Source organism: Cyprinodon tularosa, unplaced genomic scaffold (assembly GCF_016077235.1).
Source record: "Cyprinodon tularosa strain WSP-4 unplaced genomic scaffold, ASM1607723v1 ctg288, whole genome shotgun sequence".
Classification (NCBI taxonomy): Eukaryota; Metazoa; Chordata; class Actinopteri; order Cyprinodontiformes; family Cyprinodontidae; genus Cyprinodon; species Cyprinodon tularosa.
The window spans coordinates 321579-335681 of NW_024038994.1; the positions used below are offsets into that span (position 1 = coordinate 321579).

The 14103-nt window shown below is 40.1% G+C and overlaps 1 protein-coding gene across 2 annotated transcripts in view; it reads right to left on the reverse strand.

Annotated features, from left to right (window-relative positions):
• doc2b (double C2-like domains, beta) overlaps positions 1-14103 on the reverse strand; it is a 291024-nt gene that overhangs the window by 136811 nt on the left and 140110 nt on the right. The window contains exon 3 of one of the 2 annotated variants that reach the window (XM_038290764.1): positions 3319-3342. The exons of the other annotated variant lie outside the window; for it this stretch is intronic. Within the exon in view, the coding sequence (XP_038146692.1) occupies positions 3319-3342 (24 nt within the window). The remainder of the gene's footprint in view (positions 1-3318; positions 3343-14103) is intronic. 2 annotated transcript variants of the gene reach the window in all.

The following is a 14103-nucleotide window of genomic DNA, read 5'->3' on the forward strand; positions in this document are numbered from 1 at the left end:
ATATTTATATATATATATATATATATATATATTATATATATATATATATATATATATATATATATATATATATATATATATATATATATATATATAAAATCACAGGATTTGTTGTTGATGAAGAGAGGAATAAACACAATTAAGCAGGTACATTTATTTTTATCACATGTTATGGGGGGGAACGGATTATTTCAGTCAGCTAAAATATATGGTTCCCCCTTTATAACGCTGGCAAATAAGGGACTAATGCTACCAAAATCACAGAATTTATTGTTGACACACTGACTCAATGTGTGTGTGAGAATAAAGCAGTTGCACTGTGATATAAATTTGTATGTTGTCAGTATACATGTAACGATTCAGAAAACATGGATGTAAAGGTAATAAAGGTATTGTCAGGGTAACAGAAGCGCCATTTGGACACTAAAGGTGATTTACTGTTCAATACTGTACACCTTTTAGTTCTTTAACTTTTACGATAATCATATGATTATGTCAACCATTCTAAAAGTCAACATTAGGCTCTCTTGCTGTTTGTTGCTATACCTTTAGCCATCCAAAGCTTAACTAAATGCTTCAGTTCGTGCCGTGTCATGTCCCCAGTAAAATGGGGAAAAATAATATACTTTTTAAAAACTTTTTATCTCCGGACATTTTGTGTTAGAAAAGATGACAAAATAGGACTTCTGATAAAACCATAATACATACACTAGTTTACATGCAAAGTCAATGGTTGACATGCGTCAAGGCGCAGCTGTCAGGATCCCAGTTTTTTGTGTTCGTCTGTTTGTCCTGTCTTTTGTGTTTCTCCCTTCCACCACCAGGAGGCGCCTGGCTCCGGTTCACCTCCCCACACACCTGCAAGCGGTTGCCTCATAACTGGACTGTTCTTAAGCTGCTGGCTGCCACTACTTTGACGCCAGTTTGGGGAACTCTAGCCAGGCCTTGTTTATTCTGAGTCTAATCTGAGTTTTTGCATTTTGAGTTTTAGTCCTCTAGCCAAGCTGAGATCACATTGAGTTTAACTGAGCGCTTGTTTCTCCCCGAGTCTCGACTTTGTTTGTTCTTTGCCTTTCGGCAGGAAGCCTTCCTGCAAACTTCTCCCAAGTGGGATCAACTGAGTCAACAGGAGGTTTGGATCCAGCCACCTTTGAGCACGCTGAGATCACACTCTGAGTAAGGAAGTCATCTTCACCACGACCCGTTCAAGTACCACAGGAAAACTGAGTTGCAACCAGCGGCTGCATCATTCCAGTCCGTCCGAGTTCTGGGTAAACCCTGTTCCGCCCTCCACCGAATCAAACAAACCCTGGAAGACCAACACACAGACTGGAGTCTACGTGTCTCCTCTTCTCTGAAAACGTGAGTAGCAACAAATCCTCTCCTTCAAGATGAACAACTCCAATTCCCCACTGAGCCTGAATCTAACAGTCTGTCTTCCCCTCGTCTTCCAGTTTCCCGGCCGAGCAGAGTTCGGAGGAACTCTGCACCAAACTCAAAATACTCTTCAATAAAACCCGTTGAACTTTTATGCTGTGTCTCTCTGTTTGGCTTCACTGCATGTGGGTCCGAGCCTTAGAAAAATCATGACAGCAGCACATTTTGAGAAGCTGAAGCAGAACCTCGTGAGCCTCTGAGAATCTGACGCGTGTTACGTGCTTCAAAAGCAGCAGCTGCTGGACGAGCCACATCAACCAATCAGAGAGGCTGATCTGGGGGCTGGCAGGGAGACAGACACAGCACTGCTGATGCAGAGCGCTATGATCACTCCTCTGTTTATTAGCACCTAAATTAACTTAAAATGACTAAACCTGCCAGCAAAATATGTTCGATTTTATTATTCTGGTGCCTTAGTTTGCATCGTGCATGAAAAACGCCTTCCAGCTGCCGTGAACAGTAGCGGAAAAACACATTGCGGCAACCGGGCCAGAGGCTGCCTTTGAATGGGATTCCCAGTGACAGCGTACAACTGTTATACGGGGGTCTGAGCGTCTCCGTCAGCGAAATTTTTGAGGGCAGAATGGTGGACTTTCTCACTTAAAAGCATTCAAACTACTTTTTACCCACTGATCACAGCAAATATAGCTGCCATTGTTCCCGGCAAAGAAAGGATAGGATAGCTCCACCCAACGTACATCAGAGCCACTTTTTCACCGTGCAGCTAGAGCAGCAAACATACTTCAGCTGCGCGTCAGAACTCAGCTTGTACAAGCATCAAAAATGAAGCAGCATGCGCGTTTTTGCTGCTTCTGCTGCTTGTGGTCTGAACGTAGCATTACAATGCTCTGTAGAACCATTAGAGAGAACCCATGGCTGTCATAGGGGTGAGGACATGATGCAATGTTGATCTGAAAGGATGCATGTGCAGTAAAATGCTATCCAGTGGCTGAGCATTGTTACGTTCCCACCAGTCTGGAATAAAATAAGCATGACTACACTACAAAAACTCCAAATCTAGATAAGTCATTTTTTCTTAGAATAAGTGCATTTGTTCTTGAATTGAGGAGGTAAAAGAGACATTTTGCCAATGGAACAAGGCAATTTACACTTAAAATAAGTAAACACAATTGCATTGTCTTATTTCAACTGCATATCATCTAATTATCTTATTTTAAGAGTAAAATTACTCATTCCATTGGCAAACTGTCTCATTGACCTGCTCAGATTAAGGGTGAATACACTTAATTTAAGAGATTTTTACTTATTTCTAGATCGTTTTTGCAGTGTACTTCCTCTCCTCTCTCAGCCACAAGCATAAATGGCATTATTCTGGACTTGCAGCTGTGGTTAGGATGCTTTTTTGTTTTTCAATGTCCCCCGGGCAGAATTTTTCTCTTTCATTGTACTGTAAACAAATGCTGCAGGAGGATGAACCTTTGTGATGTCCTTGTTTCTGCTGAGTTCTCTGTTTCCATATTGGCCTTCAGATTTAAGTGAATGCTTTAGTGAAAGACAAAAAAGCAGGAATTTTTTTTTTAAATGGAGAATTCCACCCCCCGCCCCAAAAAAATATGTTTTCCGTGAGTGCAACTTCTTGAAAAAAGAAGAAAGAGCTTTAGCTCAAATAAGCAACCCATTTAATGTAAACAGGTTTTCTGCAACAATCAAAGAAAAAGGTAAAAAGAAAGGAAAAGAAACTCACAAGGATCGTGAGACGGAGCTCAGGAGAAAGGACCAGGAGATGGCGTTGGTCTGATAAGGGTCTAAGGGTGTGTCGGCCGGTTGGATCAGAGGTAGGGATTAATTGGGAGGGGGGGAGATGGGGGGGGGGGGGGGGGGGGGGGGGAGTTAAGTTTGGAGCTTAACTCAGCAGCTTACCTTTTTGTACCTGGGAATAGGAAGCTTCAATCCATCAGAAATAAATGATCAACAAAAACAGATGCAGTGACAGCATGCAAAAGAAAAGGAGATGGAGAAAAGAAAGAAAGAAAGAAAGAAAGAAAGAAAGAAAGAAAGAAAGAAAGAAAGAAATGAAATTAAAACAAACAGTTTAATACAAATAAAAATATAACTGTAAGGAAATTTGTAAAAGTTTATTTCTACGGAAAGTGCAATTTAGAAACTTCATCATATCTGATATAGTGTTTATTAAGATGATAAGACAACCGGAACTTAAATTAGTTGAGACCTATTTTAAAATATTTGATTGGCTTCATAAATAGGGGTTAAACAAGTTTGAAGGAAATTGTTTGTGACATAATTTTGGCGCTGAGGGCTGGCTTGATTTCTCATTTCACTCACCTGTATAGCTCTGCCCTGTTCCTCATACTCCACCTGTTCAGGTTTCCTATTTAAGCTGCCTGCTTCCCAACCATCTATGCCAGATTATTCTTGAGCCTTGGGTGTAGAGAGTTCTCTAGTGTTACTATAGTGTTCTGATTGTCTGATCCTGATCCGTTTCTGTATTTGGACATTTGAGCCTGGGATAGATGTTCCTGCCTCAGACGCCCTAGCCACTGCATCCGCTGCTACTGCAGAGTTGATTAGTCATTATTTGAATAAATGCTTTTTAAGTATTTCTTTATTTTCTTTAGTCCAACTGTTTTTAATATTTATTTTTGTTTCTGCATTTTTGGCTGTTACAATGTGTCAAGATCAAGGATCTTGTGGGTATCATATTGAGTCAAGGTAAGGGATCTTGTGGGTATCATATTGTGTCAAGGTCAGGGATCTTGTGGGTATCATATTATGTCAAGGTCAGGGATCTTGTGGGTATCATATTGAGTCAAGGTCAGGGATCTTGTGGGTATCATATTGTGTCAAGTTTAGGGATCTTGTGGGTATCATATTGTGTCAAGATCAGGGATCTTGTGGTTATCATATTGTGTCAAGATCAGGGATCTTGTGGGTATCATATTGTGTCAAGATCAGGGATCTTGTGGGTATCATATTGTGTCAAGATCAGGGATCTTGTGGGTATCATATTGTGGCAAGGTCAGGGATCTTGTGGGTATCATATTGTGTCAAGATCAGGGACCTTGTGGGTATCATATTGTGTCAAGATCAGGGATGTTGTGGGTATCATATTGTGTCAAGATCAGGGATCTTGTGGGTATCATATTGTGGCAAGGTCAGGGATCTTGTGGGTATCATATTGTGTCAAGATCAGGGATCTTGTGGGCATCATATTGTGGCAAGGTCAGGGATCTTGTGGGTATCATATTGTGTCAAGATCAGGGACCTTGTGGGTATCATATTGTGTCAAGGTCAGGGACCTTGTGGGTATCATATTGTGTTAAGGTCAGGGATCTTGTGGGTATCATATTGTGTTAAGGTCAGGGATCTTGTGGGTATCATATTGTGTCACGGTCAGAGATCTTGTGGGTATCATATTGTGTTAAGGTCAGGGATCTTGTGGGTATCATATTGTGTCAAGGTCAGAGATCATGTGGGTATCATATTGTGTCAAGGTCAGGGATCTTGTGGGTATCATATTGTGTCAAGGTCAGGGATCTTGTGGGTATCATATTGTGTCAAGGTCAGGGATCTTGTGGGTATCATATTGTGTCAAGGTCAGGGATCTTGTGGGTATCATATTGTGTCAAGGTCAGGGATCTTGTGGGTATCATATTGTGTAAAGGTCAGGGATCTTGTGGGTATCATATTGTGTCAAGGTCAGAGATCTTGTGGGTATCATATTATGTCAAGATCAGGGATCTGGTGGGTATCATATTGTGTCAAGGTCAGGGATCTTGTGGGTATCATATTGTGTCAAGGTCAGGGATCTTGTGGGTATCATATTGTGTCAAGATCAGGGATCTTGTGGGTATCATATTGTGGCAAGGTCAGGGATCTTGTGGATATCATATTGTGTCAAGATCAGAGACCTTGTGGGTATCATATTGTGGTAAGATCAGGGATCTTGTGGGTATCATATTGTGTCAAGGTCAGGGATCTTGTGGGTATCATATTGTGTCAAGGTCAGGGATCTTGTGGGTATCATATTGTGTCAAGATCAGGGATCTTGTGGGTATCATATTGTGGCAAGGTCAGGGATCTTGTGGGTATCATATTGTGGCAAGGTCAGGGATCTTGTGGATATCATATTGTGTCAAGATCAGAGACCTTGTGGGTATCCTATTGTGGTAAGATCAGGGATCTTGTGGGTATCATATTGTGTCAAGGTCAGGGATCTTGTGGGTATCCTATTGTGGCAAGGTCAGGGATCTTGTGGGTATCATATTGTGTCAAGATCAGGGACCTTGTGGGTATCATATTGTGTCAAGATCAGGGATCTTGTGGGTATCATATTGTGTCAAGGTCAGGGATCTTGTGGGTATCATATTGTGGCAAGGTCAGGGATCTTGTGGATATCATATTGTGTCAAGATCAGGGACCTTGTGGGTATCATATTGTGGTAAGATCAGGGATCTTGTGGGTATCATATTGTGTCAAGGTCAGGGATCTTGTGGGTATCCTATTGTGGCAAGGTCAGGGATCTTGTGGGTATCATATTGTGTCAAGATCAGGGACCTTGTGGGTATCATATTGTGTCAAGATCAGAGATCTTGTGGGTATCATATTGTGTCAAGGTCAGAGATCTTGTGGGTATCATATTGTGTTAAGGTCAGGGATCTTGTGGGTATCATATTGTGTTAAGGTCAGGGATCTTGTGGGTATCATATTGTGTTAAGGTCAGGGATCTTGTGGGTATCATATTGTGTCAAGGTCAGGGATCTTGTGGGTATTATATTGTGTCAAGGTCAGGGATCTTGTGGGTATCATATTGTGTCAAGGTCAGGGATCTTGTGGGTATCATATTGTGTCAAGGTCAGTGATCTTGTGGGTATCATATTGTGTTAAGGTCAGGGATCTTGTGGGTATCATATTGTGTCAAGGTCAGAGATCTTGTGGGTATCATATTGTGTCAAGATCATGGATCTTGTGGGTATCATATTGTGTCAAGATCAGGGATCTTGTGGGTGTCATATTGTGGCAAGGTCAGGGATCTTGTGGATATCATATTGTGTCAAGATCAGGTACCTTGTGGGTATCATATTGTGGTAAGATCAGGGATCTTGTGGGTATCATATTGTGTCAAGGTCAGGGATCTTGTGGGTATCCTATTGTGGCAAGGTCAGGGATCTTGTGGGTATCATATTGTGTCAAGATCAGGGACCTTGTGGGTATCATATTGTGTCAAGATCAGGGATCTTATGGGTATCATATTGTGTCAAGGTCAGGGATCTTGTGGGTATCATATTGAGTCAAGGTCAGAGATCTTGTGGGTATCATATTGTGTTAAGGTCAGGGATCTTGTGGGTATCATATTGTGTTAAGGTCAGGGATCTTGTGGGTATCATATTGTGTTAAGGTCAGGGATCTTGTGGGTATTATATTGTGTCAAGGTCAGAGATCTTGTGGGTATCATATTGTGTTAAGGTCAGGGATCTTGTGGGTATCATATTGTGTCAAGGTCAGGGGGTCTTGTGGGTATCATATTGTGTCAAGGTCATGGATCTTGTGGGTATCATATTGTGTTAAGGTCAGGGATCTTGTGGGTATCATATTGTGTTAAGGTCAGGGATCTTGTGGGTATCATATTGTGTCAAGGTCAGAGATCTTGTGGGTATCATATTGTGTCAAGATCAGGGATCTTGTGGGTATCATATTGTGTCAAGATCAGGGATCTTGTGGGTATCATATTGTGGCAAGGTCAGGGATCTTGTGGATATCATATTGTGTCAAGATCAGGGACCTTGTGGGTATCATATTGTGGTAAGATCAGGGATCTTGTGGGTATCATATTGTGTCAAGATCAGGGATCTTGTGGGTATCCTATTGTGGCAAGGTCAGGGATCTTGTGGGTATCATATTGTGTCAAGATCAGGGACCTTGTGGGTATCATATTGTGTCAAGATCAGGGATCTTGTGGGTATCGTATTTTGTCAAGATCAGGGATCTTGTGGGTGTCAAGTTTAGGGATCTTGTGGGTATCATATTGTGTCAAGATCAGGGATCTTGTGGGTATCATATTGTGTCAAGGTCAGGGATCTTGTGGGTATCATATTGTGTCAAGGTCAGGGATCTTGTGGGTATCATATTGTGTCAAGGTCAGGGATCTTGTGGGTATCATATTGTTCCCAAGGTCAGAGATCTTGTGGGTATCATATTATGTCAAGATCAGGGATCTGGTGGGTATCATATTGTGTCAAGATCAGGGATCTTGTGGGTATCATATTGTGGCAAGGTCAGGGATCTTGTGGATATCATATTGTGTCAAGATCAGGGACCTTGTGGGTATCATATTGTGGTAAGATCAGGGATCTTGTGGGTATCATATTGTGGCAAGGTCAGGGATCTTGTGGGTATCATATTGTGTCAAGATCAGGGACCTTGTGGGTATCATATTGTGTCAAGATCAGGGATCTTGTGGGTATCATATTGTGTCAAGGTCAGGGATCTTGTGGGTATCATATTGTGGCAAGGTCAGGGACTTGTGGATATCATATTGTGTCAAGATCAGGGACCTTGTGGGTATCATATTGTGGTAAGATCAGGGATCTTGTGGGTATCATATTGTGTCAAGGTCAGGGATCTTGTGGGTATCCTATTGTGGCAAGGTCAGGGATCTTGTGGGTATCATATTGTGTCAAGATCAGGGACCTTGTGGGTATCATATTGTGTCAAGATCAGGGATCTTGTGGGTATCATATTGTGTCAAGGTCAGAGATCTTGTGGGTATCATATTGTGTTAAGGTCAGGGATCTTGTGGGTATCATATTGTGTTAAGGTCAGGGATCTTGTGGGTATCATATTGTGTTAAGGTCAGGGATCTTGTGGGTATCATATTGTGTCAAGGTCAGGGATCTTGTGGGTATTATATTGTGTCAAGGTCAGGGATCTTGTGGGTATCATATTGTGTCAAGGTCAGGGATCTTGTGGGTATCATATTGTGTCAAGGTCAGGGATCTTGTGGGTATCATATTGTGTTAAGGTCAGGGATCTTGTGGGTATCATATTGTGTCAAGGTCAGAGATCTTGTGGGTATTATATTGTGTCAAGATCATGGATCTTGTGGGTATCATATTGTGTCAAGATCAGGGATCTTGTGGGTATCATATTGTGGCAAGGTCAGGGATCTTGTGGATATCATATTGTGTCAAGATCAGGTACCTTGTGGGTATCATATTGTGGTAAGATCAGGGATCTTGTGGGTATCATATTGTGTCAAGGTCAGGGATCTTGTGGGTATCCTATTGTGGCAAGGTCAGGGATCTTGTGGGTATCATATTGTGTCAAGATCAGGGAACTTGTGGGTATCATATTGTGTCAAGATCAGGGATCTTATGGGTATCATATTGTGTCAAGGTCAGGGATCTTGTGGGTATCATATTGAGTCAAGGTCAGAGATCTTGTGGGTATCATATTGTGTTAAGGTCAGGGATCTTGTGGGTATCATATTGTGTTAAGGTCAGGGATCTTGTGGGTATCATATTGTGTTAAGGTCAGGGATCTTGTGGGTATCATATTGTGTCAAGGTCAGAGATCTTGTGGGTATCATATTGTGTTAAGGTCAAGGATCTTGTGGGTATCATATTGTGTCAAGGTCAGGGATCTTGTGGGTATCATATTGTGTCAAGGTCAGGGATCTTGCGGGTATCATATTGTGTCAAGGTCAAGGATCTTGTGGGTATCATATTGTGTTAAGGTCAGGGATCTTGTGGGTATCATATTGTGTTAAGGTCAGAGATCTTGTGAGTATCATATTGTGTCAAGGTCAGAGATCTTGTGGGTATCATATTGTGTCAAGATCAGGGATCTTGTGGGTATCATATTGTGTCAAGATCAGGGATCTTGCGGGTATCATATTGTGGCAAGGTCAGGGATCTTGTGGATATCATATTGTGTCAAGATCAGGGACCTTGTGGGTATCATATTGTGGTAAGATCAGGGATCTTGTGGGTATCATATTGTGTCAAGATCAGGGATCTTGTGGGTATCCTATTGTGGCAAGGTCAGGGATCTTGTGGGTATCATATTGTGTCAAGATCAGGGACCTTGTGGGTATCATATTGTGTCAAGATCAGGGATCTTGTGGGTATCGTATTTTGTCAAGATCAGGGATCTTGTGGTGTCAAGTTTAGGGATCTTGTGGGTATCATATTGTGTCAAGATCAGGGATCTTGTGGGTATCATATTGTGTCAAGGTCAGGGATCTTGTAGGTATCATATTGTGTCAAGGTCAGGGATCTTGTGGGTATCATATTGAGTCAAGGTCAGAGATCTTGTGGGTATCATATTGTGTTAAGGTCAGGGATCTTATGGGTATCATATTGTGTTAAGGTCAGGGATGTTGTGGGTATCATATTGTGTTAAGGTCAGGGATCTTGTGGGTATCATATTGTGTTAAGGTCAGGGATCTTATGGGTATCATATTGTGTTAAGGTCAGGGATGTTGTGGGTATCATATTGTGTCAAGGTCAGGGATCTTGTGGGTATCATATTGTGTTAAGGTCAGGGATCTTGTGGGTATCATATTGTGTTAAGGTCAGGGATCTTATGGGTATCATATTGTGTTAAGGTCAGGGATGTTGTGGGTATCATATTGTGTCAAGGTCAGGGATCTTGTGGGTATCATATTGTGTCAAGGTCAGGGATCTTGTGTGCAGTGTTGTGCCTGAGCGCGTTCATTGAACGAAGGTTCACGAACTCGTTCATATTTTGTGCGAACGTGAACTGAACGTACTGCATTACTGCCTGATGAACGTTATTGTGAACTCGTTCATTCTGGTGTCTGTGAACGGCACGCTCTCTCAGTTCAACTCCGTTCAATAGGTTGCCAAATTTCTATGGCGCCCTCCAGGCGAAACCCCGGCTAAATCACACCGTAAACAGGCCTTAATATGTAGTGGGGAAAACACCCAATCTGGCAACACCAGCTACCAGTGTCGTAGCCTACAGCCGCGTGCATCATCAAAACAAAATGCAGCGTAGAAGCCACAGCAGCATGGAGACGACAAAGCAGCAGTATGATCACTTAAAACAGTTTTATGACCAGGTGGTCGGTGAGGATGATGGAAACAATCTTACAATTCTCTGCAAACTTTGCCCGCCGGCTTTCAGTAAAAAAATCAGCACTTCAGTAACCTTAAATTCCTACCTCAGCCTGGTCCCTCAGTTTGTGTTAGTAAAATGTTCTTGAGGGTTTTACTATTCATGTAACTTGTTAGTTAAACCTGCCTGGTATAATTTTCCAGGATTCCAGCATTCCTTTTTAGTATGTACTGAAATGAAATTTCAAATTGAAAAAACATTTGCACCTTAAAGACTACTTTCCTATTTTTCTTTTAATAATTTCTTCATAAAAAAGACCATTCAAGCAGCCCATTTTTCCTGATGTTTTTGAGAATATACTGTAGGGGTGAAAGCTGCAGCTGCTACTAGTGTGAAGTGAATGGACAGCAACAAAGCGTTAAAGCAACAATGGGGAAATGCTGTCCCCTCAATGCTAATGTAAACCCTGGTTGGATAAGGATTCAAAACTGGATATGAAGATGAAATCTGTCGCACAGTTTCAGTGTTACAACTGATAAAATAATTGCTGTCTGTGGTTCTACAGTAGGCTATGGTGTAATTGAGCAATATATGAAAAAAAAGAAAGAACTATGAACTAGTTCATTTTTTGGAACTGTGAACTTAGTTCAAATTTTTGAATTATGAACTATGCACTGAACTAGTTCATTTTAAATGTGTGAACTGAACTTTGAACTAGTTCACGTAGAAAGAGAACTTTCCCAACACTGGTGGGTATCATATCGTGTCAAGGTCAGGGATTTTGTGGTTTGAAAAAACAACGTTGTGTTTGAAATAAATAGGACCGGGACCTATAAAGTCAACAGGGTTGACAGAAGTTGGTAAAGATGGCATTGTTGGAGTAGTTTAAAAAAAAATTTTTTATTTTATTCTATTTTTTTTAATTTTCTTATATTTTTCCTACTTACTTTGATTCTGTTTTATCTTCCTGTATTTTAATCATGTAAAGCACTTTGCATTGTCTTTGAACTGAATTGTGCTATACAAATAAATTTGCCTTGCCTTGCCTTAATTATTCTACTGTCTGCCGTGCCTGATTTTTGGGTCCTACATTCTGAACCATTACAATTTGAGCTTCCTTTCAAATTGCAGCAGTTGGTTCAGCCAGCAAAAAACAATTACAAGACAGAAAAAGCCGATTCAAATCAAAAACCTTTTATTCAGATTTTAACAAATAGTCTACTAACATGTCATTTCAATGTAATTTAAAGAAAATATCTATAAAGATGTTGAAAAGATTTCAATGTCCTGAAATCTCAACATTTTACTCACTTGTTTGTTTAATATTTTAAAAATTGATTATTTTAAGCAATTACAGATACTCAATAACACTGTTATGCTAGCCTATGTATTTAGAGAAAATTTTAAATCATTAGTTAACAAATTGTGTCATATCAAATTTTATTGTTCTTTGTTTTATGTCGTCATTGGGCCTTTTTTCCTGTAATCGTCTGAAAGAAAAATGTATCCAGATGGATAGATTGGTTGTTAGAAAGGTGAAAACATATATTCTAGTCTTCTCTTTGCTTTTATCTAAATCATTTAATTCTACCACTGATGCAGAAACTTGACAGTGAGCTGACTGATCACTTTTTAAATCTATCAATCATGTATCAGACTCTAGTTCAGAGGCTCAATAGGACCAGCAGCGACGGCTCAGCGAGGAAATCACTATTGATTACGCTGCTGCTACGATGTAGCACCTCTCTGGTATATTTAGACATTTTATCAATATTCAGAGCTAAACTGTGACCAGTTGAAAAGAAGGTAAAACATTGTTTCACTTTTCACTTCACTTCTCTATCATAAAAGTGGAAAACAAGGACATATGACTCTAAAGGTATTTGTAATATAATAGCAGCGAAGAAGAAAAAATATTCTTCTATAAAGCAATGGGAGTAATAGGCAATAAAAGGCTAATTAGCAGACGCAAAGAAGTAAAAATGCTTGTATGGGTTGTAGAGTGGGTGTTGCTGGGCAGACAGGTTGCTGTGTTGTATTTAGACTATCAGGAGATGTTTGATTCTAAGAGAGGGGATAGATTAATTCGAATTGGGATGTTATGCATTAGAGTGGGGGTCTTCAACAGGGGGTTTGCGACCCCTATATCCCCCCTCAATGCACACATTCTGTCAGGAATCCAGTTTGTGTGGTGTGTTTTTGTGTTTCCTTTCCTCCTCCACCAGGTGGTGCCGAGTCCTCATTGGGTCTCCCTGCACACCTGCAGCTCATTGCCTCATAACCTGTGGAGTGTTCTTAAGCGAGCATTGAGTCCAACTGAATGAATTTAGGACACCTATCTGTTCGCCTGTTTCATTTTATTCAGCATGTGTGTAACGCCAGGGTACTTTTTGGATTGTGGGACAGAAACAGATTTTTTTTTTTAGAGAACCCTTTATTAAAGACAGGAGCACACTTCTGATTATGCTCAGACTTTAAAATCCAATACTTTAAAGTTATCCCTGGAGCCTTTATTGAAACTTTGGATTTATTTTTTTATTTCCATCATTAATCAGTTTGCTCCTGGGCTGGATTTTCTGGGGCAGCTGGTAATGGGTAAATCTGTTCCAGTTTATATTCATTTTTTGTCACATCGCAGCGTCTCATATAAAATTACTAACTTTATTACAGACATTAAAAACCAAGCCAGCTTCTGCAAGCTTTGTTTTTAAAAATATCAATTTAGATGATTCTGGCTTACAGCTAATAAAAACCAAATTACATTTTCTCAGAGTTTGAAAATATTACTTCAAACCATCAGAGAAAAAGCTTTTAATACAGAGATGTGCTCCCATTAAACTGTACTGGAAAAGGAAAGCCTGTCAGTGGCAGGGAGCATGGAGTGCCCCTTAAACTTATGAGTAAAGAGCCAAAGAAGGGTCCTGAGTTTTATAAGGGGTCCAATAAAATTGGACACAACAGATAGTACAGTACTAATATAGATATTAAGTATTTACTTATCCTAGGCTGTAACGGATTAGCTAAATTCTGCATATATATCATAAAAATACACAACATATTAAATGTTTTTATTGATTAAACAACAAAAAGTCATAAGTAAGCTGAAATTAATAAATAAATTCTAATTTTAACTTTAGAAAATATAATGCAGATAATCATCCTCAACTTTGTTAACATCCTCATACCTGGTCCTGGTTTTAGGATTATTTCATTTAAACAAAAAATGCACTGCAAAAAATTTAAATATTAATGAGTAATTTTTTCTTAAAATAAGTGCATTTTTTCTCGAATTAATGAGGTAAGTGAGACACTTTGCCAATGGAACAAGACAATTTACATTTAAAATAAGAAAAAACTATTATATTGTCTTATTTCAAGTGCCTGTTATCTAAGTACACTATATTGCCAAAAGTATTTGCTCACCCATCCAAATTATTGGAATCAGGTGTTCCAATCACTTCCATGGCCACAGGTGTATAAATTCAAGCACCTAGGCATGCAGACTGTTTTTACAAACATTTGTGAAAGAATGGGTCGCTCTCAGGAGCTCAGTGAATTCCAGCGTGGAACTGTGATAGGATGCCACCTGTGCAACAAATCCAGTCG